This window comes from Phodopus roborovskii, unplaced genomic scaffold (assembly GCF_943737965.1).
Source record: "Phodopus roborovskii unplaced genomic scaffold, PHOROB, whole genome shotgun sequence".
In the NCBI taxonomy this organism is placed as follows: Eukaryota; Metazoa; Chordata; class Mammalia; order Rodentia; family Cricetidae; genus Phodopus; species Phodopus roborovskii.
In genome coordinates, this window is record NW_026126514.1 from 21,909,424 (window position 1) to 21,935,498 (window position 26,075).

The 26,075-nt window shown below is 43.6% G+C and overlaps 1 protein-coding gene across 1 annotated transcript in view; it reads left to right on the top strand.

The window, feature by feature from the left end:
- Positions 1-15,165: 15,165 nt before the first annotated feature.
- Syt16 (synaptotagmin 16) overlaps positions 15,166-26,075 on the top strand; it is a 217,172-nt gene continuing 206,262 nt past the window's right edge. Inside the window, exon 1 of the mRNA XM_051196000.1 lies at positions 15,166-15,334. Within this exon, the coding sequence (XP_051051957.1) occupies positions 15,322-15,334 (13 nt within the window). The 5' untranslated portion in view covers positions 15,166-15,321. The remainder of the gene's footprint in view (positions 15,335-26,075) is intronic.

The following is a 26,075-nucleotide window of genomic DNA, read 5'->3' on the forward strand; positions in this document are numbered from 1 at the left end:
GGTCTATTGTGTATGAATACCTATGTACATGTGTGTGTCCTTGTCTACATGAGATTAGTTAATAAATTCTTTAATGCTTATATACTACTTTCTAGTAAGCCTCGAGGAGCACTCAGAAATTTTAGAATGTGCCTTTGACACAGAATGTTTGTAAATCACAGAAAAAAGAAACTCCTGTAGCATCGTGCATGGGCTGTTCTTTTAATTTCTCCTTCTAGGAGTTTAAGTGGAAGTTGCTTGAGCTATATTTGGGTGCTGTCAGAAAGAAGTAGATCACCTCCATGGCATGCAGCTAGTTCAGCCTGATGTATAGTTAATTATTAAGGGTCAAAGTCTGGGCTGAAGAGATTTCCAAGTCTGATACAATTGAAAATATATATCTTGTATATATAGTATTTTAAGATCAAAACATCAGTGTTGACTTGGGTAGAACTTGGGTTTGTTACCCTCTTGGCTACTAGGACTAACTTCAGCTGTTTGATAACAGGGGTGGGGTGGGGTGGGAGGGTGGAGGGGGGTGGGGGTGGGTGGGGGTGGGTGGATACACTCCAGATGTTTATAGGCATTGTACAGTTGTAACACTGTATGGCTGAGTCATAATCTATTTTTCACAAAGCGTTTACAGAGTACGTGATATTATTTCACAGACTAAAGTGATGGTGAATAGTAATACAATATTTGAGGCAATACTTCCTGTCATAAAACAGAAAGCTTGTTTATGCAGCTCACTGAATTGATCAGACTAAGCTTGTGGTTCATTTGACAGCTGAAGGGAACCCTAATTCCCTGGTGTTGATTTTAACTAGGTATAATGTATACCTCTTTTCAGCCTAGCTTGGATATAGTGAAAAGATTGATACCTTTGTCTGTCTGTCTACTTAACAATCTGCCTTCTTTTTTCTGTTTGATTTTTGGAAACGGGGTTTCTCTGTGTAGCCCTTGCTGCCCTGGAACTCAACACTGTAGACCAGGCTAACCTTGAACTCACAGAGATCCATCTGCCTTTGCCTCCCAAGTCCTGGGATTAAACACATGTTGTACACCATCTGGCTCAATCTGCCTATCTCTTGAGAAAATATCTTAAAAATGAACTTTATGTACTGAAAATTACTTTTTATTTTTCCTAGCTTAGCTTAGGAAAATAACCATAGTTACTAATACATCCGTTACCCTTGATGCTTGAATTAAATTACAGTTTGAAGAAGCCTACTTTTTAAATGGCTTGGAAAGAACTCCGTGGGTGTTAACTATTCACATTTTCATTTGTCTTTTGAAAGACTATGTAGTAATCTTCATTGCACATTTTTCTTATTCTCTGTGTTAATGTAAATGTCAAACCCCAGACTTGAGGTTGTATAATCTCTTTTATGTGATATTTTTAAGTGCCTGAATTATTCATTCTACTGTGATGTGTATTACAGGTCTGAATTTTTATTTTAAGAGACGTTTGAGCAGGCTCCTTTCAGTTGGAAGAAACAAAAGCATCCTTTCACTCTTAAATGCTAGAAGCTCACCAAAAGAATACAGCTAAGTAAGTAAGGGACCCCATTGAAGACACAGCTTCCTCAAGGACTTGGGAAATAACCATAGGCCCCCTTTACACCAGCTGATGCTACCATAGGCCCCCTTTACACCAGCTGATGCTACCAACTGGGGTAGAGGTCCCTGGCATACTCGGTGTGACCTGTGTACACCACAGATGACATAGAAGGACCCGTCTGTGGCAGCTGTCCTGGAAAAGGTGAATGGGCTGGCATTTAGGACCTCAGGATTTTCCAATGCAATCATGATGTCATGCAGGAGGGACACAGACATTCCCTTCACAGACAGCCATACTGCACAGAGGTAGAGAGCATCTGCTCTGGGCAGCCTGGCTTTGCTCTGGCATTACACCTGGCATTTAATACATTACCATCTGTAGTAATTTGGGGCTGCATATACTGTAAGTCAGTGTTAGGCTGGCAAGGGTCCCCCCACTGAGCTATACCCAGTCCTTTGTTCTACTAGCTCAGTGTCACATGATGGACTTGAAATTTGCTCTATAGCCCAGACAGGTCTCCTCCTCTCTCAGCTTCCCGAATAGATGGCTGTATAGACTGCTACCCAGCCCAACTATCCTTGTTTTCAACCAACAGTTCTATGTTTACCCTTATATAAACCTTGTCCATTGCTCTTTATTTCTTTGTGAAAGCCATGCGTATATCTGCAATGGATCCCTTTCAATCTGAAGAAAACCCCGATTTCCTGAAGCTCAGCACTGTTGCAGACCAGTTCTGTCATACTTTCTTTGTCTGAAAAAATGTCATGCAGAAATATTGTCGTTTCTGAATGGTATTTTTTGTAGGATTTAGAATTCTAGCTAGAGCTGGGTGGTGGTGACGCACACCACTAATTCCAGCACTCGGGAGACAGAGGTAGGCAGATCTCTGAGTTCGAGGCCAGCTTGGTCTACAAGAGCTAGTTCCAGGACAGCCTCCAAAGCCACAGAGAAATCCTGTTTCGAAAAACAAAACAAAAATTCTAGCTAGATCCTCCCCCTCCCCCACTTTTCTGTCAACACCTGTAGGATTTTTCCATCCTATCATCTGATGGGAAACCATTGCTCTGGTTCCCTGGTAATCCTTTTGTTCGGCTGTGTTATGCTTTTATATTTTGGTGCTGAGGATCAAACCTACAGCTTTGCATATGCTCAGCTTTGCCAAGAGTTCCTCCAGGTCCTCTCTGGCTGCCTGCAGTCTGGTCTTTTGTTGTTATGTGTGTGGTGTGGTTGGGTTTTCTAACCCATGATGCCTACTGCACTGGCCTTTGCTTCTCTTTCTGGGGCTTCAGGTATGTCTGTTGGGACCATCTGTCTCATGGGTCATATTGTTTTCTCCAATAACAATTTTCCTGTGCTCCAGGGTGCCTATTGATCTGTCTTCAAGTTCATGATCTTTCCTCCTCTTGTACTTGATCTGCTTTTGATTTTCTCCAAAAGTTTTTAATTTAGAGGCACTGATTTTTAGTTCTGAAATTTCTCCTTGATTCCTTCCCATGGGTTTCTGTCTTGAAATGGCTTGTTTGCCATCCTCTCTAAGCATTTATTTATTTGTTTGTTTGTTTATTTATTTATTTATTTGGTGGGGTGGAGGAGTGCGTTGAGACAGGTCTCTCTATGTAACTCTTGCTGTCCTGGAACTTGCTATGTAGACTAGGCTAACCTGAAACTCACAGAGATTCCCCTGTGTCTCCAGTGCTGGGATTAAAGGCACGTACCACCTCACCCTAGTGGTGCTTTTAAAAAGTTTGTTTCTGAAGTACAGCACTTTTACTGGATCACATAAAGTATTTGTCACATGAATGTACCCTTCCAGGACTTGAACTGCCCAGGACTTTGTGACTCCGGCCACCTAACCAGCCCTAGAATCACTGGGTAGCTTTATGTGTTGCCAGAGAGATGAGAGCTTATACTCAGGTTTGGGGCACCGTTGCTGCTGGCTCTTCAGGGATTTCTCATCTTGACTTACCGCGCGCTAACAGCCAGAGAAAGAGGATTAGCTGTAAGGTGAAACAAATAAACACTTTCCTCCCAAGTTGCCTTTGGTCATGGCCTTTGTCACAGCAGAACAAAGCAACGAGGACACATTGTGACCAGAGAACTTAAGAGTTGATTTCTTTGAGAGAAGACGATGCCCACAGGGTGTATTAAACATGAACTTTTTATGGTAAATATATTTGTAAGTGATGTGGGTTTTGCTAAAGCTTCAGAAATTGCTCACGCTTTGTTAAAGGTTTTGGATGGTTGATTTAACTTAGTTGCAGCATAGTTGGTATATCGCCCCCCTTAGTAAGTATACACAGACAGACAATGGAATGTATTCTCTTTGTAAACTCCAACTGCTTCCATCCACCAAAGGGCTCTGAGGAAGAAACTTTTGTATTCAAAAATGAAATGCCCTGTCTTTTTTTTTTAAAGACCGTATTTCTAGAAAACCATCCTGTTTGCAACTTGATATGAACCAAGGAAACAACCAAAAGATTTAATCTGTCTCTGGTATATAACAAAACATTGAATTACTATGCTCCCAGTGAATAACTCTATTGTTCTTTCAACAGATTTTTTTTTGGTGTGCCAATATGATTTATTCTCAGTATTGTAGTCTAAGGAGCTGGAACACATCTCTCTGCAATGTTTCTGGGTCTGTGTAATTAGGGTTTAATTGCTTCAGAGAGGGAAATGAAACTAGAATGACTCCTCGGGGCTGTATTGTCAGAAAATCATCTTCTCTTATTCTTTGGTGGATTTACTCCGCACCCCTCCCCCTCCTATCAACCTTTAATAAAGTGAACAGAGGATCCCAGCCAATCTGTGCAGCCTGGGCGACCACAGGAAATGAAACAAGGCAGATGTGGGCATCTAAGGAAGGGCTTGTTAAGCTCAGAACTTGTGGCACCAGGAGGGGCCAGGTCCAGGCAGGGTGATGCTTCTTTCCACTTAGTTTTTTTTAGTTAATTTTCGCTTTTATTCCTTTTAATTTTTTTTAATTGTTAACTGCTAAGATGTTTTTGATGGTATGTATTCGTTGGTCAATTTTTCTAGATTTCGTTAAAAGATTCAAGCGTAGCTATTTTTACCTCCTGTTTCTGATCATTGCAAAATCTGAAATTCAGCAATCAGCCATGTTGCTCTGTAGTCTTCATGTCTGGTAGTTGGTCTCACTGGTGATTTCTACTGGGAGCTCAGATTCTCTTGACCAGAGTGCTGGGGCCTTACTGGACGCTTTCCTTTAGGAAGGATCCATGTCTGTATTTGCGGGGCTGTTATTTTGGCACCCCAAGCCTCCCTCTGGCTCTCTCTCCTGATAGGCCTTACCTGCTGCAGTTCTCAGATCAGCTCTTCATTGGTCTCTGCTCTCCTGGCCTCCTGCCTGTTCTAGTCTCTGTTCACTGTTCTCTTTTTTCCTTTGCTATCGGGCACTGGACGCCATTCAGTAACTTCTGCAGCTATTTATCCTAGAGGTGCAGGAAGGTCTGTTATTATTTTTCAACCTTCTTTCCCTTTAAAATATTTTTGTTATTTGAGGATTTTATACAAAGAGGGGCCTTTAAACCTATGGGATCTGGGGCTGGAGAAGCAGGCTCAGCAGTTAAGAGCACTTTCTGCTCTTGTGGAGGACTCAGGCTCCATCCCTAGCAGCCACACCACAGCCTTGGGGATGCAGTGTCCTCTTCTGGCCTCTTTGGGTACTGCATGCTCGTGGTGGACTAACCATTCAGGCAAATACTCCTACACATAAATAAAACAAATGTTTTCTTATCTGCTCTGTCACATTCCTAGTCCCAGAAGTCATGGTAGGTAGTACTTTATCAGAAGAGGAAGGAAAGGCAGCACATGGGTGCCTTGCCTGGGATTATGCTGGGGAGACCAGTTACTAGAATCTGCAAGTCTGACTGCACCACCCACACTTGTAGCCACTTACCTGGACCAGCAGGCCATTCTTCAGGGACAGCCTGAGAGGGAGGACCAGCAGATGGGGGGGGGGCATTGGGAAGCTGGGGCCAAGAGGTCTTACATAAGCTATGTCTTACTCCAGGCAAGTTTATGAAGAAGTACAGCATCTTACACAGTTTGCAGGGGGAGAACAGGAGAGTTAGCAGAAAGCTACCATGAAATGGGACAAAGTCAGCAGGAAGCTATTCACTGTTACACAAGGGGAACACATGCTATCTCAAGCCTCAGGACTGATAACCACAACCCTTCCAGGAGGGAGAAAAACAGAGTTCCCAGGATCCAAAACCATAGTTCCCCCAAGGCACTGGCCCCAGGTCATAACTGGCTTTGCTAAGCATGTACCTGGTTTTAGGCAAGAAATTAAGTTCCATTTCCATATGCCAGGCCCGGCTCTCAACAGACCACCACACAAGTCAAGACCTCAGAGAACGTTGTCTCAGAATTGCCGAAACTTGGTTTCATTTGGGGAGCAGGAGAGGGACAATGGAAGTGGGTAGGCCAAAGCACCAAAGTCAAGGGGTGTGGCAGAGGTGAGGTGGGAGGGTTCCTGGTGATCATTGAGTTTGGAAGGAAGTTCAGAAAAGTGTTACAGAGCTGAAGGGATGCCCCTTCAAAGGGGACCAGTGAAGTCCGCCAGCTGTAGCAGTAAGGGACGACAATGGCATTTTATCCTTGGAATTTGGCAATTAGGAGGTCATGATCCGAGGGCAAATTTGTCATCGTTTGAGGACTGAATGGAAAGTAACATCCAGCCCCTGGGAAAGTGCAGGTTGTTCTTTTAAATTGGAATGAAATCCAGGGAGAGACTGGGCCAGTGAGAGGTGGGGCATGAGGTCAGGAGGTGGAGATAAAGATTTGGACGCCAGACCTAAAAAGAATGAAATAAGAAATGAATTCACACTTTTTTTCCCTAGTTTGAAATATGTTAATATTGCAAATTAGTGTTTTGAAACTCGTGTTTCCCTTTATAGTTACTTAGCTTTCTCTTGAGCAAGTAGAAAAAAAGAAAAAAGACCCGAAGATAACGTGCATGCTGTGTTTTTAGACACCTTGTCCCCTCTTATTTGTGTATTACCCCTTAAGAAAGTTGCAGCTTTGAAAAGCTATATCTTATTTTAGCTGAAATCGACAAGTACTTTGACAGAAAACTGATGTTACCTCACCAGAAGAAAAGAAAGTAACCATGTCCATAAGTGGACCTGTCCACTCTCAAATTTGTAAAATCTAACTCCCTTGGTGATGGTATTCAGAAGTGGGGGCCTTCTGCATGGTGGCTGGGTCGGGAGGGAGGGTCATCATCCATGAAAGGAAACAGCCTTTTCCATGCATCTCCCACAATACTGAACATTCAGATTTGTGGGAGTCATGTTATCTATGAATACTCTGCTCATGATTATCTATTAGAGCATCCCAGACAACTAATAGATGAGGCTCTCTCTCTCTTTCTCCCTTCCTCCTTCCCACTCACTCTCTCCCTCCCCTTCCTTCCTTCCTCTTTTTTTTTTTTTATTAAATCCCCCAGGACCTTGTACATTCTAGACAGCCACATTCTCAGCCCACATATGAGGACTTAGTTATAAAATTGTGAGTAGTTCCTCATCTTCCTGGAGAATAAAAAGACAAAATGGACCTTCCCACATTTTTTTCATGTGTATGTGTATGGTGTGCATGCATGTTCACATGTGTGTCGGTAGAGGTATGTGCATGTATGATGTATGTGTGGAAATCCAAAGTTGAGTTCATGAATCTTCTTTGAACACTCTTCCATCTTAGTTTTTCAAGGCAGGGACTTAGTCAAACCCAGGCTGGTCCCCTGAGCCAGTTTGTTCTGAGGAGTCTCCTGTCTCTGCCTTCTGAGGCTGGAATTTAAAAGGCTGGCTGTCATTGTCACATCTACTCAGAATTTCCATTGGTTCTGGGTCCCAGTTCTGGTCCTCGTGCTTAATGTCAAGTGTTTTACCTGCTGAGCAACTACCCCACCTCCATCCCCAGCTCTGAACTCTGTTGTTTAAGTGGATTCTTTAGGCATGAGAGCCATTTAGTGAGAAGATTGGTGGTTAGCACAGAATTTGTTCACTGGTGGCTGAATCCTCAGAATTTAGCATCTCTCCATTTTAGATAAGACCAAAGCAGAAACTCCAGGCTATGAAATTCGTGTCTTTGGCAGTTTTGGTTGCTGTAACTAGCTACTGTTGCCTGGATTAGGGGGCCTCCAACGTCAGGATCTTTTAGAAGCAGAAGGAGCATGTTTAATAAGTAGATTAATAGGGTTCCACCCTTGGCTTTCAGGCCATTAACTCTGAGATGTTTGGAGTCTAAGAATCTGCATTTTTATAAAACTTCCCAGTTGATTGGTCCAGGGAGTCAGAGGTGCACACTTGGGGAAAGCTGGCCTGGGATTGCCTTTGGAAAACAATCATTAGAATGCAGTTCTTGTCCTCTGAGTATGCCGATGCCCAATGATCACCCCCTCCACCTCCAGGTGAGCATCCTCATTGAGATAGTTAAGAATTATCTCCATAACTATGAAGGTTTGTTTGGATTGCTGGGATCAAACCCAGGGCCTTGCACATGTTAGCTAAGTGTTCAGGATTACACACACACACACACAAAATGAGTTGATCATATATTTTTGGACTATTTCTTTTTTGTTTGTTTGTTTGTTTGTTTGAGACAGAGTTTCTCTGTAACTTTGGAGCCTGTCCTGGAACTTGCTCTGTAGACCAGGCTGGTCTCGAACTCAGAGATCCTCCTACCTCTGCCTCCTGAGTGCTGGGATTAGAAGCATGCTCCCACCAGCTGGCCTGGACTATTTCTTGAATGATTTCTAGAAAGTACTTCCAAGAAAGAGGCTGCTCTTAACTCCATAAGAAATGGAAAGTGGATGCAGGATTCACCCATACAGAATTGTGAAGAGCAGGAACCACCATTTTGACCCAATTCTGCCACATTCTTTTACTAAATACTTCCTCCTTCTTGCCTCGTCTACATTCATGCACATAGAACCCTTAAAACGGGCTTTGCTTGTGCACGTTTCCCAGCTAAGAGACATCTTGGATCAGGAAACAAACAACCATGACTCTGAGGTTTCCTATTTTTAGGAAATTGCACCCAGACCCTTTCTTTTAGATGAGAATTTAACCCTATTATCCCCCTATTTATTTCCAATATGACTTGCAAGAGTTAAACCAGAACATAATGATATTTATTACCGATTGGCTATATTTTTTTTTTTAAAAAACATGTTTTAGTTGCCACAATCTGTCATAATTGCATGTTATGAAATATTTGAGTTTAGATGAGAATTTAACCCTATTATCCCCCTATTTATTTCCAATATGACTTGCAAGAGTTAAACCAGAACATAATGATATTTATTACTGATTGGCTATATTTTTTTTAAAAAACATGTTTTAGTTGCCACAATCTGTCATAATTGCATGTTATGAAATATTTGAGTTTAGTGACTTGGACACCATTGCAAAGACATGAAGACATCTAATGAAAGTTAAAGGAAATTCTTTAAAAAATTATTTTACATATATGATTTTTTTCCTGCATGTATGTCTGTGCACCACATGTGTGCTGTGCCCATGGAGACCAGAAGGGGGTACAAGATCCTCTGGGACTGGAGTTGCAGACGGTTTTAGTTGCCATGTAGATGCTGGGAATTGAACCCTGGTCCTTTAGAGGAGGCAGCTGAAGCTTTTAGCTCACTGAGACATCTCTCCAGCTCCCCAAAGTAAATTCTTACAAAAGAAATAATCAAACCTTGTTCTCTTCCTGCGCCTGATAAAATGTTGGTAGCTAACACGCACCACACACAAATCATATTAAAATAGCTTTATTTTCGCAGACTAATGCACCGGTGATGGCTGTTTCAAGCATCAATAGCTGTAAAATATTCACTCTGAAGTGACCACAGCCCTCTACCCTTCATCGCTCTTTTTTCTCATTCATATCCAGAGTGTCGAGAGAATCAACAGGAAGTGGACATAAATCAAGGGCCAGAGTCTCCATAGGAGAGACCTGTCCTATTTGATTGGATTGGACTCAAGCAATGCATGTGGTGACAGCTGAACCTCAACTCTTCCATAATCAAATCACCCTAGCAAGAGTACTTATAGAAAGGCTCTCACTGTGTTGACCAGGCTAGCCTCAGAGGTAAAGAGAAGAACCTCTTGCCTACGTAGTCAGGGAGTGTGCACCATGTCAGGCAGCAAGGGCTTTTTAAATACAAACGCTTGGTCCTACTCTTCCCTTATCTTAGCCTTGTTCTCCCAGGCTAGTCTGTCCTCCTACTTGTCATGCTCAGTTTTCTCTCTGCCCCTACTCATTTCCACCGTGGCCCTTCTGTCTCTGACTCCCTAAGCTCTGGGCTGGCTATGCCAGGGACTCTAACATGTGCTTCTGTTACTTACTCCCAAACAGCTGCCTTGCCTTCTCTGCTCCTTGAGTCTAGTTCTAGGAAAGCCCTCACTATTTATTACTCACTTATCCTTTTCCTTCTATCTTCTTGTACCAACCCAAACAACTTAAAATCCTTTTCACTCTCTCGAGTTCTCAGTCTTCCCTGTGTGTTCTACCCCATGGTCTGTCTTTTCAACCTGATTAGATAAAAGATGCCTGAGGGGCCTGGTGTGTGTGTGTGTGTGTGTGTGTGTGTGTGTGTGTGTGTGTGTGGTGTGCGTGAGCGCGGCGGGATGCATTGGATGTATCTGAAAGAACATTTCTAGAGAGATGATTATGGATGATGGCTCGACGTAATAAGTGCATTAATCACTTCATGGATTCATAAATGATGATATTTGGAGGCTGTGAGAATTGGGGTGTTGGGGCCTCATTGTTGGAAGTAGGTCATGGAGGGTGTGTCCTGCCCCATCCTCTAATTATATTCCTCTTGACTCCCTGGCCATATTTTCTCTCTCTCCCTCTCTCCCTTCCTCTATCTCTCTCCCTCTCCTTCTCTCCCTCCCACTGTCTCTCTCTTTCTCTCTCTCCCTGTCTCTCTCCCTCCCTCCCTCTCTCTCCTCTCCTCTCCTCTCCTCCTCTCTCTTTGATGCTTGCCATGCCAGCACTCTTCATCCAACACCCACTCCGTGTCTTTAATTTACATCTTCCCACTCCTATCACCCTGTCTTGGTTAGGATTTCTATTGCCGCGAAGAGACACCATGGCCACAGAAACTCTTACAAAGAAAAGCTTTAGTCGAGAGAGACTCAGTTACAGTTTCAGAGGTTCTGTCCATTATGATCAATGATGGGGAGCATGGCAGATGTGGTGCTGGAGCTGAGCGTCCTACCTCTTGACATAGAGGCAACAGGAAGTCAACTGACTGTCCTACTGAGTGAAGCTGGAGAAAAAGACCTCAAAGCCAACCCTGAGAGTGATGCACTTCCAACAAACATCGAGTCCCAGAGTAAAGGTGTGCCCTCCAACCTCAAGGTCTGTACTAAAGGCATGATTCATGCAGCCTCCTCCAACAAAACCACACTTCCTCCCAACAAGACCACTAATGGTGCCACTGCCTATGAGCTCATCAGGGCCAAATACATTTAAAATACCACCCCCCCTTTGTATGCACACTAGAAGCTGAGCTCAGCGTTGACTATGGTTTTCATTCTTGCTTGATTTCACTTACCAGGTGGTTCTCCCACCTCTAGCTAGACTTTGGCATTTATAGTTTTAAATTCTTTTAAAAATATTTTTTAGATATTTATTTTGTCTATATATGACTTTTCCCTGCATATTTATGTGTGCATCAGAAGATATCAGATGCCCTGGAACAGATGGTTGTGAGTCACCATGTGGGTGCTGGGAACTGAACTCAGGACCCCTGGACGAGCAATAATTGCTCTTAACTGCTGAGCCATCTCTCCAGTCTCAAGTCTTAAGTTTTGTAAAGAGACAAAAAGCCCAAGTATTGACTTTTTGTTTTGTTTTTCAAGACAGGGTTTCTCTGTGAAACAGTCCTGGCTGTCCTGGAACTCACTCTGTAGACCAGGTTCACAGAAATCTGTCTGCTCTGCCTCCCAGATGCTGGCATTAAAAGCATACATCAATCACCATTACCCAGCAAGTGTTGGCTTTTTCATTTCAAGAGCTGAAGTCAACTACAAGACACGGATTTGCAAGGACTCAGGATGTTAAAGGGGCTGCGTTCCAGCCCCTTAGGAGAGGGACTGAGGGATGGCCTTCATCATGAAGATCAGTGAGCTGTGGTCCCATCGGGGGAATGAGAGGGCAATGGCTTCCCTACCTGTTTCCTCCTTGCTGCGTCTCTCCACTTTATTCAGCAAAAGCTGAAAATAGCTTTGTCACAGCCGAAATGATTTCACCTCTGACAGAGGATGGATGAGCCAGTCATGATGGTGCATGCCTTTAATCCAGTGCTTGGAAAGCAGAGGCAGGAGGATCTCTATGAGTTTGAGGCCAGCCTGGTCTGTATAGTGAGTTTCAGGGCAGCCAGGGCTGCACATCAAGACCTTGTCAGACAAAAAGAAAAGGAAAAAGGAAGAAAGGAAGATGAATGAAAGGAACCTCTCAACCTGCCTGCTTTTAGAAGGTCTTGTGAAGATGACAAGGCTTTGTGCTGCTGCAGCCTCACTGTGACCATGAAGACAAAACTGATGACTGAAGCTGGAAGAGCAGGAAGACAGGGAGACTGAGTCCTCACTGACATTGCTAAATGATGGGAGATGTCATTCTGTATATGTTTCTCAAACTGGTTAATGAATAAAGCACTGTTGGCCAATAGGAAAGGAAGATAGGAGGGACTAGGAGACAAGGAGGAGAGAGGAAATAGGAAGGAGGAGTCAGCATGGAGAGACTGGGGAAACCAGATGCCTGCCCCACTCCCCGGTAGGTGAAACCACGTGGAAATACAAAGAAATGGGTTAATACTTAAGACAGAGCTAGAGATAAGAAACAAGTAACTGGCCAACAGCATTATATCAAATACAGAGTCTCTGTGTATTATTTGGGGCAGGCGCAGAGGCGGGACAAGACCAGCAACGGGAGGAAAAACCATACTCATTACAGCTAAATCTCCTATTCGACCATTCCCACCATTCCCTTTGGATTCCTTGTTACGTTAGAGACGATGTTCTTTGTGTTGTTGTTACATAGTTGCATGCTGGAAATAGAGAGCTTCTGTTTCTATGAACAAGGGGAGGTGGTAAAACTTCTAGGTAGGCTGTGAAAACTGAGACCCATCTCATGTCACATTACACAGTATGTTTGTTGGCCCACTATGCAGAGGTCCCTTCACCACATGGCAAAGGAATAAGAAACACCTGTTACGGACCAGAGAAATAAATGACTTAGCAGGTAATGGTGCCTGTAGCCAAGCCTGACAGAGTTCAATCCCTGGGACTAACATGGTTAAAAGAAAGAACCAGCCTCCCCCTCCCCCCCACAAATTGTCTTCTGACCTCTACATGCATGCTATGGCATGTCCCCACACCAATCAAAAATGTAATAAAAACATTTTCACAAGAAGAAGTAGCTGTGCAATCAGTGAGAAGAGTCTTGTTTGCTTAAGGGCAATCACAAAATCAAAGAGCAGAGGTCAGACTTGAGAGGACTTTGGAGGTGGGTGACAGGGCATGGAGCAGTGGTTGTCACGTGCATGGACTGGTAAAGGATGCCATGACAGAGAGCTCCATGGTGTACTGGGTGCATCCAACATTTTAACACTGACATGATGTTATTTTATACCAAGTTCATGCTTGAGAGCTGCAAAATCAAGATTAAAAATACCACACATACACACCCCTCACATTTTAAGTCAGTTTACAATTTTGTGTTTGGCCAAATTCACAGCTATCTCTGGCTGAATGCATCCTGTGGCTGTGCGCTAGACACTACTGTAGACAGGAGCCATGTCCTTCTAAGGACAGATGGCACCTGATGCCTTTCAATACACCCCCCTGTTACTCTGTGCTCACCCACCCCCCATACTTACATGCTCTCAGGGAAGGAGGAATTACCTCAGATGAACCTGAATTCTGGAACTGACTCTGAAGTGAGTGAAATCAAGCTTCCCAGCAATAGGTGGAAGTTAATTTGAATGCATGGATTACCTATCTTGTAGAAAAATCATTTATCCCAAACAATAAACCTCATCTCAGCCCTGTTCTTTTTAACACTCTCTTCTTTCATTAACTGCCAAACATTTTGAGGAACTGTCACATGTGGGGCCCTCCCCATCTTTGAAGTCCAGTAGTTTCTTAACCCCTTCTAGCTGATGTTTGGCTGCACCACCTCACATGATAATCACGACTTTGAGTCATCGTTACCCTTCCTATAATTTAGAAAAGCACTTGGATTAATGAGTAAAGAACTTCATCGATGTCCTACCCCTTCAAGCTAGACCCATTTCTTCATCTTGCCCCTCAAAATAGCCTAACCTCACAGTTTTGAGCTTCAGTGCTCTTCTTTTCCTGGCCCCCACTCAGCCTGTTTCAAGGTTTTGTTGTTTTATTTGTTTGTTTGGTGGCCTACCATAGAGGGTTGTTATAACTAATACACGAGCCTGGTGTCGGTGCTTCTTAAGTGTGTTTGAGAATTACATATGCTATAAACAGGTTAAAAGCAACGTCCCAGGCCAGCGGTGTGGAATGTGATATGGTTCAGCCTCACAGTGCAGACTCCCTCACCTGCACCCTGTGGTCGGAGGATTTCTTTCTTGTTCTCCTGGACCTTTCTTTGCTTGCCTGGCCAAATGGCAGTTGCTTCCCACTCTATCTTAATCCCGAATCTTGTTGGTGTACAGTCATGCCTGGGTTGATGCCCACTGGCATCCTTAATGTTTGGGTTGGATGAGCAGTCACAAATGGACCAAAAGCATCATGCCTACAAAAAACAAAAGGCTTCCTGTGCATGCACTTTAGGCTGTGTGTTTGAGCCACTCGATGCTTTCTCATGTAGGATATGGTGGGGGTTTCTCATTTGCTACTGTTCCCTAAATATAGCAAGAATCTTTCGGTAATTGTTTCCAGCCTTCAACGAGATGTACAGCATACAACGCCCACAGGTGGACTCATTTGAAAGTCTTTTTAACCACAATGGCCCTTGAGGCAATACCGTCTGACTTTCTCATTGACCTGGTTGGTCCTTTACTAAACATCATCTGACAAACCTGTCTTGTCCACAGTTATCTACCAGTTAGTTGTCCATCCGGTTCACACTTAATTAGTTATTTGGCCATTTATTCACTCGTTAATTCACACAGGTTTCCAGTTATAAAGCCATCTTCTAATAGCTATCTTACCTCTTCTAATGGCTATCTTAGAGCTCTGTTTTCACTTGGGGACAAAACAAGAGATCAGGAGAGGAGCACCTGCTGGGTCTCAGTCCTCCAGCCCTGGAGGCACCTGGGTGATTCTTGCCGCTCTCTCCCACCTGTTCCCCTGCTCTGCTCCTTCTAGCTGGGGCTCAGGGTCGACCCTGCTGGAAAGAAAAACCAGGCCTGAATCAACTGAAACAAGCGAGGCAAGAAAACAAGTGTGCAGCGGGCGAATAGAGCTGGCAAGGTATCTGGGGAGAGGTGGGCTTGCCAGGCTGCTGGCTGCTTTGTCTTTGGGAGGGAAGCTGCGGCGGGGTGGGCTGGGCAGGCCGGGCTCAGGGCCCACCGGGCTGGGCTGGGGTGGAGGGAAGCCGGCGGGGGCGACCGCGGGGCTCGGGGCTGCGCGGCGGGGGCGCGCGGCGGGAGCGTCTGTGCGCGTCGCGGGCCCCCGAGCGCGCGGGGCCTGGCGAGAACGCGCGCTGCCGGGCGCGGCGTGGGTACCCCAGCCGCGGGCGGCCGCCCCACAGCCCCTGACACGACCATGGCGACTGACAGTAAGTGCGGGGCCCCCTGGGGAGGCCGAGGCACCTGGGGTGGCAAGTTCTCCTCCCGCGCGCGCCTGCTTTTGTGGCCGGATCGCGGGAGCAGCGTCCGGGTACCTCATCTCCGGAGCGGGGCCCTTGTCACCATGCTCATCATCCCGTGTCACCGGGCAGGACGGGGGAGGGCAGGAGGTCTGAGGGCCCCTCTGGAGGGATGCGGCACCTGGCTGGAGGGGACACTTGATGCAGGGAGTGCAGCAGGGCTGGGCCTCGCATCCCTTCGGGGACTGCCTCCAGGCCCTGAGCTAGCTGGTAGGGAGCCCAGTATTGGGGCGCTGTGAGTTCAAGGTTCTCCTGGAGTTCTGAGACAGATTGGCACGCCCTCCTCCTACCAGTGGCCCCAATGGGCTCTGTTCCCAGGCCCTGAAGCCAGAGACCTTGTCTGGCTGTCATAAATGCTAGGGGCGTACAGGGAGGGAAGGTTGAGATCTAAGACTGGAAGTGTTGGGAGGCTCCGAATGGCCTGCTGCTGGCATCTTGGCATCTTTGCTATTGTCTTTGGAAATTAGGATTGCTGCTAAGAAAACCAATTACATGTGGCTGGAGCTTGACCTGTTAGTGGAACCTCACAAGGAGCACCAAGTGGGTCATCAAGTCACACTTGTCTTAGCTTTAGCATCTAAAGTCCTCAGTGGTAGACAAGGGCACATAGTAGGGACTTTGTTCACTGAATGTACGGTATGGTTACAGATGTCATTTATAAGGCAATTTGGAGAGATGGGAAGGGACAAAGATGGATGGTGAGGGTGAAAATTTCATTATTTTTCTTTTAAATGAACCACTATCCAGCAAAGAACACAGCTTGGATACAATACAGAGGATGTGAGTTTTTTTGTTTGTTTGTTTGGTTTTGTTTTTTGATTAAAGGCCTACAGCAGGATTGTGGCACTACTCTCAACTTTAAAACTATGGCCTGGCTGTTGGATGTGAGGGCACACGGCAGTAATCCCAACACTTGAGCAGCTGAGTCAGGAGGATGTCAACTGACAAACCTTGTCTCAGAAAAAGCATGTGTATGTGTACATGTATGTGTGTATACACACACAAACAGGTACATGACAAGATTGATGTACCCATGTACAGCCATGTAAAGCAATGACTCTGTTATAAAGTGGTGGGCACGCAAAGTGAAACGGACAGGTGTGTACTTGTCCTCGCATCTTCCATTCGCCATGCTTTTATGCGTGTGGAGAAACCAGTGTGCTCCCTCTGCTTTTAACAAGGTAGATCAGATGCTCAGCATAAAATTAACTAATAGAGATCAATCTTTTGTTGCTGTTGTTCTCAGTTCTGCTTATGTGTCCAAAAAGTGTAGTCATTGTGGAGGGAGGGTCTAAGGGAAGAAATGATAGATTTAGCTTTTTTTGTTGTTGTTGTTAGTAAAGTATGAAACTGTTACAACTGGCCTTATTCATGCAAATGGTAATTAACAAGTTCTAATGTTATAGAAACTGTCTTTAGGTAAGGGGAGGGGGAGCGACAGGCGACAGGCAGGTGGGACCATCAGGCAGTGAGTAGATGGCTTCATTAGGATGCATTAAGCCTGGGCACAGTGTTAGCTGATTTTTTTTTTATTTCAGTTTTCTTGTCTCCCTACATTTCTCCTTGAGGGAAAAACCAGCTGTAGAGCCAGGGAAAGTCCAGACTGTTGTATTCTAGTCATTCTTGGAAGGAATCCATAAGAACCTTCTCTATCTATATAGCATGAGAGTATATATATAACAAAGAGATGTTTCAAAATGCTCTGCCTGGAAAACAATCTCACATACAAATAGAATGTGACCTAGAGAGAATGCCCTGTGTCCAGACAGCTCATAGTATGAAGGGCAATTTCCACAGATGCAGAGAAGTTGGAACCTCAGCTGGTTCTTGGCAATATGAAATGGTTAAGCAGCTAGGCTTGTTTTGTAAGTAGTGGCATTCAGAGGTATCTTGAGCTGTGTTTAAAGCAACGGGTGTTCCAGGCAATTTGTCTTGAGAGTGAGGCATTCATCTGGTTCTCTTTCCTCCATGACATTTGTTACATTATGATTTTTGGGAGTGCATTTTTATGTGTGCATGTTCAGTGTGTGCTTTTAAGAATAAATTTCCTTAAAGGGCTGGAGAGATGGCTCTTCACTTAAGAGTGCATACTGCTCTTCCCAAAGACCCAAGTTCAGTTTCTAGCATATATATTGGGTCACTCAGTCATCTATAACTCCAGCTCCACGGTGTTCCATGCCCTCTTCTGGCCTCTAAGGATACCTTCAAGTATCTGCAAATATACCCTCACAGACACATACATGCACACACATAATTTTAAAGAATAAACCTTTTTTAAAAGGGAAAATAATCACTCAAGGAACATTGCATGAAAAAATGAAATTGTCAAAGAAAAAATAAAATATTCTTTAAAAAAAGAAATAAAAAGAATAAATTCTCAGGGACAGCAGGTGGGTCTTGAAACTGTTGGTAATAGCTAACTGAATTATAACCCAGAAATCTTGGGCAAGTTTTGAGTTGTTTTCTCTAGAGATGTTGCTAAGTATTTTGTATCTTAGGAATTCCTCTGGTCCCTCTTGGTTGTTCTTGGTCTATTGCATGGATGATCTTGAGTCATTTGCCTGGTCCATTCAGAAGCTGATAACCCATAGGCAGTCTCTACCAGCAGCCATTCCTTCCTTTCCACTGTCTCCCAGAAACCTTCAGCTTCTTCTATTCCCATCTTTCCAACTCCATCAGCAGTGTGGAGGGAAGTGAGTGAGTCAGGGCAGGAGGGGGTAAATGCAAGGCCCTAGCAGATAAAGGTGTGGGTTACTGCCAGATGGGGGCTTGACATGTTCTAGTAGTACAATGTGTAGACTTTAAAAGAAAGTGCCTGAAAACAGACTCATTGTCGAGTAAAATTATCTGCAATCACAGTGATTATTAAAGCATTTACAAATGATGGCAACTAAAATTGCAGGCAAAGAGAAAATTACAACCTACCTGGAAACTTAGACTATTCATTGGCAATGGGGTCTCCAGAAAACACACCTTGTCTTTACATCCACCACCAGTAATCAGTTGGAACAAGAATCACCTGTGGTTCTCAAACTATCGTGTAAAAAGTTGACGAGGTGCTGCTTGTTTTATATCAACTCTACACAAGCTAGAGTCATCTGAGAGGACAAAACCCCAACTGAGAAATGTCTCAGAACAATCTGAGCTGTAGGGCATTTCCCTAGTTAGTGAGTGATGTGGGAGGGCCTGGCTCATTGTGTGTAGGATATTCCTGAGGTGGTCCTGGGTTCTATAAGAAAGCAGGCTGAGCAAGGAGCAAGCCAGTAAGCATCACTTCTCCATGGCCTCTCATCAGTGCCTGCCTCCAGGTTCCTGCCCTGTTTTGAGTTCCTGTCCTGATTTCCTTTGATGATGAACATCCACACAGAAGTGTAGGCCAAATAAACGCTTTCCTCCCCAACTTGCTTCCCCCACAGATTGCTCGTTAATTGTATAAGAGGGTAAGTGGTAGTTTTATAGTGGAGAAACCTGGGATGCATCATCTTAAATAAATAATTGCTAGAAACTGATGCCCTGATAGGAAGGAAGCACTGAGGAAGGACACGACACCACTTACAACCCATTACAACCCGATTCTCATCACGAGACGACACCAGCTAAACCCTAACTGCCACACATTTTGTGAATGTTAATGTCATGCGGGACAGCTGGGACTTTTATATCCATACTAAAGAGACAGCCAAGGCAGGATGGAGGGATTGAGATCAAACCCTGGATCAGGGAGTGCAGTGCTGTAGAGGACAGTGTTGTGACAGTTGATGGAATTTGAAGATGGACTGCAGTTAATATATGACATAAATGGCATCAATGTCAAATTTCACAAATTTTATAATTTTATTGTACTTAAATGAATTTCATATTAGGGGAAATTGAAGTAGTTAGGGAGAGGGAGCATGTATCTGCAACTAAATCTCAACTTTGCTGGGGAAACATATGCATGTGTGTGTTTATAAGTGTATGGAGTCATATGAAAAAGAATGGGCTAAGATGAATGAAGCAAGATGTGTGTGTGTGTGTGTGTGTGTGTGTGTGTGTGTGTGTGTCTCTGTTCATCACATGTATGCCTGGTGATGGCCAGAAGATCCCTGGGACTGGAGTCACAAATGGTTGTAAGCCACCATGTTGGTGCTGGGAATTGAACCCTGGTCCTCTGGAAGAGCTGCCAGTGCTCTTAACCACTGAACCATCTCTCCATCCCCAAATGTACTATAACACCCTCCCCCTTTTTGAGGTAGGATCTCTCTGTAGCATTAGACTCTGTCCTGGAACTCTCTCTGTAGACCAAGCTGGTCTCAGACCCATAGAGATCCGCCTGCCTCTGCCTCCCGAGTGCTTGGATTAAAGGTGAACGCCACCACCTCCCAGCTGATAATGTTAGCTCTTTATTATGGAAAATGCTATATGCACTGGCATATTATGGACACCCATGTACCTGAGTGCTCCAGCTTTAGCAAGTATCTTGTTACATTCCTTGCCATAGTCCTAATTTAATATAGGTGTTTTGAAAGCTAGTCTAGACGTGGTTACTTTAGCTGTTGAGGCTTTACTGCGCCTGCGTGCCCACTTCCTCCCTGCGTTGAGCTTATCACACTTAAGTGGCAATTCAGTAAGATAGAAGCTTTCAGCTCTGGTCAGTGTCATGCACTAGCAACAAGAGGTCTGGAGAGTGCTTGGTGTGGCATATGTGGGTTGTGTTCAGGTTTCAGCGTAGTTATCAGTAGTGTGGAGGAAAAGCTCTGAGAAGTTTCTGGTTCTTGTCTTTCAAACTCCTACTTCTGATTTTAAAGCCAAGAATGAAATTCCAGAAGAAAGCATAAAGAAGGCATGGAGCCAATATTCTGAGTTGATTAATCCAGTTGTTGTTATATCAATAAAGCATCCTGGGAGTTAATCCGAATATACACTTTTTCATACTATTTGAGTTTCATCCTACTTGTTTTAATTTTTGCTTGGCATTCTGAATTGATACACACACTGATACTTTCTCATGACTGACTTGACTGTCTAAATGCATATAGAATGAACCCTACATGTTTCATAACAGCAATGGGCCAGCTTTCTCAGGAGGAATAGGCCTTTTCCTGAGTATGGTGGGTTTGCGTAACATTTACTCTTAGGTCATTTAGATGTCATTTAGTCACTAACTGATATTTAGCATTATGTATTGGTAAACACATGCCTAAGATTTAGCAATGGAATCTACCTATGGCTATCTATATAATAAAATAAAACTGGACAGTGACAGCTCTTTCTAGGGCAGTTGTTCTCAACCTTCTAAACGCTGTGACCCTTTAATACAGTTCCTCATGTTGTGGTGACCACCCCCCAACCATAAAATTACTTTTACCGCTACCTTATAACTGCAATTTTACTACCATTATGAATCATAACGAGAATACCTGTGTTTTCCAATGGTTTTAGGTGACCCCTGTGAAAGGATTGTTCAATCTTCAAAGGGATCTTGACCCATAGGTGGAGAACTGATGTTCTAGTGGATGAGAGAGGTATCTGAAAAACACTACGAAGTTCTATATGGTTATCTTCCTGTTAAGGATGCTGCATGCCATGCCAGGGAGTTTACAGTGGTGGATGAGTACCATCCCTTTAGAATAGACCTCTTTTTAAAATTGACTATCAAGTTCTAGTTTTTTAGCAGCATAGATTTTAATATTGTCAGATTGGATTCTAATTTTAGGAATGCAGCAAGTCACACTTTGTAGTTTGACTCACAGTGGAGTGAAGGTTAAGATTCATAAAATGATTTTGTTCACCCTACATAAAAACTCCCCTGGTTTATGTCAAGAGGACACCCTAATCTACTAATCACGCCTGGTTTTTCAGATAGTGTAATTCAGGTATCTTAGAAGCCTGGATAACTAGGAGTGTGGTGCAGTGGGAAGGACCTCTGCTTGGTTTCAGAGTGGCTTTGCCACTCAATGGCTTGATGATACCATGTAAATTACCTCCCTAGAGGACCTTGCTTACTCCACTCCTGGGAGGTACAAGAAACAAGTGAGATGATGCAAAGTTCCTGTCACATGGTAAGCGTTAAATAAATATCTGTCCTTTCCCTTTCTACAAGATGCTTCCCATAGCTTATAGATAATCTCACAATAACAACCCAGAAATAGGGTATTGAGTGATTAATTCTATTACTGTGAAGAATGTAAAATGAAGACCAAATGTTCTGTTCAGAAATGTAAGACTCTAGAACAAACCACACAAGGTGCCAAGCTCTAGATTTTAAATAGAAGCATTAATCATAGTTTTATTATCCCATGTTATGTGTAAGTGTGCTTGTAGTGTGGACTCCCTGTGTGCACTTATAGTGCAAGTGCTGATGAATGCTAGTGGCCTTGAGAAAGCTGAGTGCTGGGTTGAAAGGATCCATGAGTTCTGGAAACTTTTGATTGAAGATGGCGATCTCTCTGAATTTATGACCTAGCCTTCTTTTGGGTGTAACTGATGGGTGCTGTATAACTGGATGGTTCTGTTTCAGGGCACCTCCTCAATCCCATATCATTTGTCTCTGCATAGGAACCCCTCAACAATATTGGTAGCACGAGGAACTATTAATTGTCCTGTTGTTATCAAGCATTGCAAAGCTGTATCTTCTAGTATGTACTCATGACCTTATCTGCTTGATGTCTCCACTGGTCCTGACCTTGTCCCTCTAGGTCTTGCTTCCGAGAGCAACTCATCTCTCCTTAGAATTTGGCTATGGCAAGCCCTGTCTTCTAATTCCTATTCTCTTTCTCTCTCTTTGCCCATGCTTGGACTCTGTATTTCCAATCTGCTTTCTTCTTCAGTTTTGTGACTTCTTTGTGTTTTGATAGACATATGATGAGGACTATCTTCTCAGCTCTGTAGAGTGCCAGTAGCTAGATTGCCTTCAGCCAGCCCTCCACTGACTGTCCATAGTGAGCAGTACTGAGAATCACCCTGTACCTAGCAACCTCCACTTGCATGGTTAGAAGTGTATTGCAATGTGTTTCATAATCGATAAATTAGCATAAAAATAAACTCATCAATTTTATTGATGATAACTCAAATTCAAATGTTTTTCTAAGTTGTTACTATTCTTTGTTCTTACATTGAGCTTGTTACCTAGTGGTGCATAAAGAATTTCCACAAGCATAGCAGCTTAGAATAGTAGATCTGCCAGCTCAAAGCTTTGTGGGTCAGAAATCTGCAAGGCCTCAGCTAGGGCTGAGTTCTCATAGGAAGACTTGACCAGGAAGGATTCACTTCTGATATCATAAGAAATTGGCAAGAGTCAAGGCCAAGGGACTGAAGGCCTCAGTTTCTTCCTGGGTATTGGCTGGAGGCTACCCTTAGATCCTTTCTATGTGACTCTTCTAGCAGATAGCCACTTATTTCATCCAGGTAAGCAAGTAAACAGAGATGACTCAGTCAGGTACTTGCTTCATAAGCACGAAGATCTGACCTTGGATCCCTAGTGCCTATGTAAAAATCTGGGTTTGATGGTGAGTGCCTGTAATTCCAGTTCTGGGCAAAGACAAGGATGATCCCTAAGTTTTCTTGGCCAGCCAATGTAGCCCAGAGAGGGAGAACCAGGTTCAGTGAGAGACCTTGTTTCAAAAATTAAGGTGGAAGATAATTGAGGAAGATATTTTGCATCAACCACTGACCTATGAACCACACACACAGATATGCATGCACACATTCACATGGCTCACAAAGGAAAGTTTCTTAGAAGATGGATGATAAAGTCTTATATAATAGAGTCACAGCATTAATATTTCATTATCTCTTTGGTAGTTTGTTGCTTAAAGAAAGTGGTAAGCATGACACAGGTTGCTAAAGTCTGAAATAATTGCTTTGGTCAAAGAAATTCTCTTTGTCCTGGGGCTAATGGATGCCAAGGTGCCTTGCCAATGTATGAGGTATTTGGGAGAGGACAGGTTGTTGCTTGAGTTTAAACATTTTCATTGAATTTATTTATTGCATGTGTACGAATGTGTGTGTATGCACACACATGCCATGGCACACATACTGAGGTCAGTGGGCAACTTTTGGGAGTCAGTATTCTTTTCATTGTGTGGGACCTGGGAACTGAACTCATGTCATCAGGCTTGACAGAAAGCACATGGATTCTACTTAAAGTTTTAAGTTTTAAGGTTCTAGTGCATATGTTGTATACACTTATTATTAATTACTTTATTCATTTCAGGTTATTGTTCTTGACTTCCTAAGATGGTGGCAGAGATCTAGACACCAGCCAGTTCCTGACTATTTTATGACACCTTTGGATGACAGCATACTGCTGATCAAATCTTTTATAAACAATCACTTTGGTGATGGTGTTATATCACAGCAGTAGACACCCTAACATAGACAAATACCTAACTTGACATTTAGCTGATATACTCACACACTGCTTAACTTCCTGATGAGCTTCATGACAGAGAATCTTTTTCTTTCTTTTTTCCAAGACAGGGTTTCTCTGTGTAGCCCTGGCTGTTTTAGAACTCAGATTTGACCAGGCTGGCATTGAACTCAAGAGATCTGTCTGCCTCTGCCTACAGAGCACTGAGATTAAAGGCTACAATGCCTGAGTACCAAATAACTTTTATTTTGTTTGTCATTGGGACCTTATAAAGAGGAGATAGATACTGCTTAGTCCTCTACTTTCCAGGGAGAAGGTTTTCACAACAGATAGTAAATTCACTTGTAATTGCTATTATGTCCCATGGTATTAAGAAATTTAAGAAATGTTATAAGGATAAAAAGATAAATTGTTTTAGTAAAGAAGGATTTATGAAATTAAGATGTTAAGGGTGTTTACAAAACGAAAAAGGTCTGAGTGTGTTACTTGAGGTTCATAAAGAGAGACTTATAATATACATATATAGAGTATTGGTTCTAAGGTTAAAAGCACCACTTATAAAAAACTAGCTAAATGTATCAAATCAAAGTTTATTTAGAAGTATCCAACTACTAAAATATTATCTAGTAGTTAAAAGTAGCAGACTTGTATAAGTTACTTGGTGTTTGATAGCCACATATGAAGTCTACTATAATATGGTCAGACTAAAAGGGGGAATCTTTTCCCCCTCATCCTCCAAGGTCAGTGAGGTCCCAGGGGACTGTGAGTCATCTCTCAGTGCTCTGCAGCTGTGGGAAGTCACCTGTTCTCTTGACGAGAAAGGCCATGGAGACCCCATAAAAGTCATCAGCTCTGAAAAGCGGCCAGTTCCACTTACTCATCCAACCAATGACTCTGTGTGCTAAGATTCAGTGGTTGGTCCTGAGCTGCTCCTGCTTCCTAGCCATTGTGGATCCACACCCTTCTCACTCTATCTCTGCACAGTAACCGACTCCTTTTCAGACCCTGTACCCATAATAAACCTCCCAAGACAGCCGTAGTTTTCTTTAGCTTTTTACAGTCCCCTACTTTCCACAATCCTAAACACTGAGCTGTTGCTGCCTTCCATCTATCAACTCTCCTGGCATCCTTCCCTTTCTGACCTAATTCATCCCTGCCAAATACCCATGGCCCTTTGAGACACAATACAAATCCTTCTTCTTGTCCTTTATGCAAGCTCCTATCTATGGACACCTCCTCTCACCAGCTCACTCCATCCTCCTTCTCTTCCCCTCATCCCTCTACCTTCCTGGGCAATTTCTCAGTTTCATTCTGGAATAAAACCATGTTTTCAGCCCTCTGACAATTCTTTTTTTCAAACGTTTCTTTAGGACTACATGACAGCAATCCCATGATCCATCACAGCTGGTCAAGTTAAAACTCTCCTGCTAAGTGATCAGAGGAGTCCTCCCTCCCTCCCTCCCCCTCCCTTCCTTCATTTTAAAATTTATTTTCTTTTTGAGAAGGGTCTTACTATGTAGCTCAGACTGTCCTTGAACTCACTATGTAGAGCAGACTGACCTCTACTCAGGGAGATACTGCCTCTGCCTCCCAGGTGCTATGATCAAAGGCCTGAGCCACCAGGTCTCTTTTTCAACAGACCTTAAACTAGCCTCTACAGAGAAGAACCTTCTCAGCATGAAGCAGCTAAGAAAGAGACAATGTCCCTACTCCCTTTTTGTTTTGTCTTCAGGGTCTATAATGCTAGAGTGACCTGGCTGCAGAAAACTAGAACACCCCCCCCCCTCCGCCCCCAGTCAGTCTACCTGTCTTTGCTCGACTCTTTCCAGCTAGCCACATCATCTCAGTGAGAACTGTTTGTTGAGACAGGCTGCTTTGCCTGAGCAGGCAGCTCCAAAAGCAGGGTAAATTTCTCAGGAATGTCTTAACCTAGGTAACCCTTCTCGGCGGAATCAACTTCCTCATGTCTAAGCCCCTTGCCCACTCGTGTATGTGTATGAGCCCTGGCTTGCCCCCTCTGAGAGCAAGTTGCTGCCCCTTGATGTGCTAATAAGCACAGTCTCATCTCTTAAGATCACACTTTGATCTCTTCCCTGCACTGTGTTTCTTTACTCCTAATTCTAAGACTCGAATTTAAGAGGTTCACATTTTCTTTTATTTTCATTTTAACCCTTATATTTGGATTTGTTTTTATTTAGACTTTTTGCTTTTAATTCTCACCTCTCTCTTCAATTCTGCAATGTTCTTGGTCATTCTTTCTGAGGGTTACCTTGCCCACACTCCTCCCTTCTTTCTGTTTTC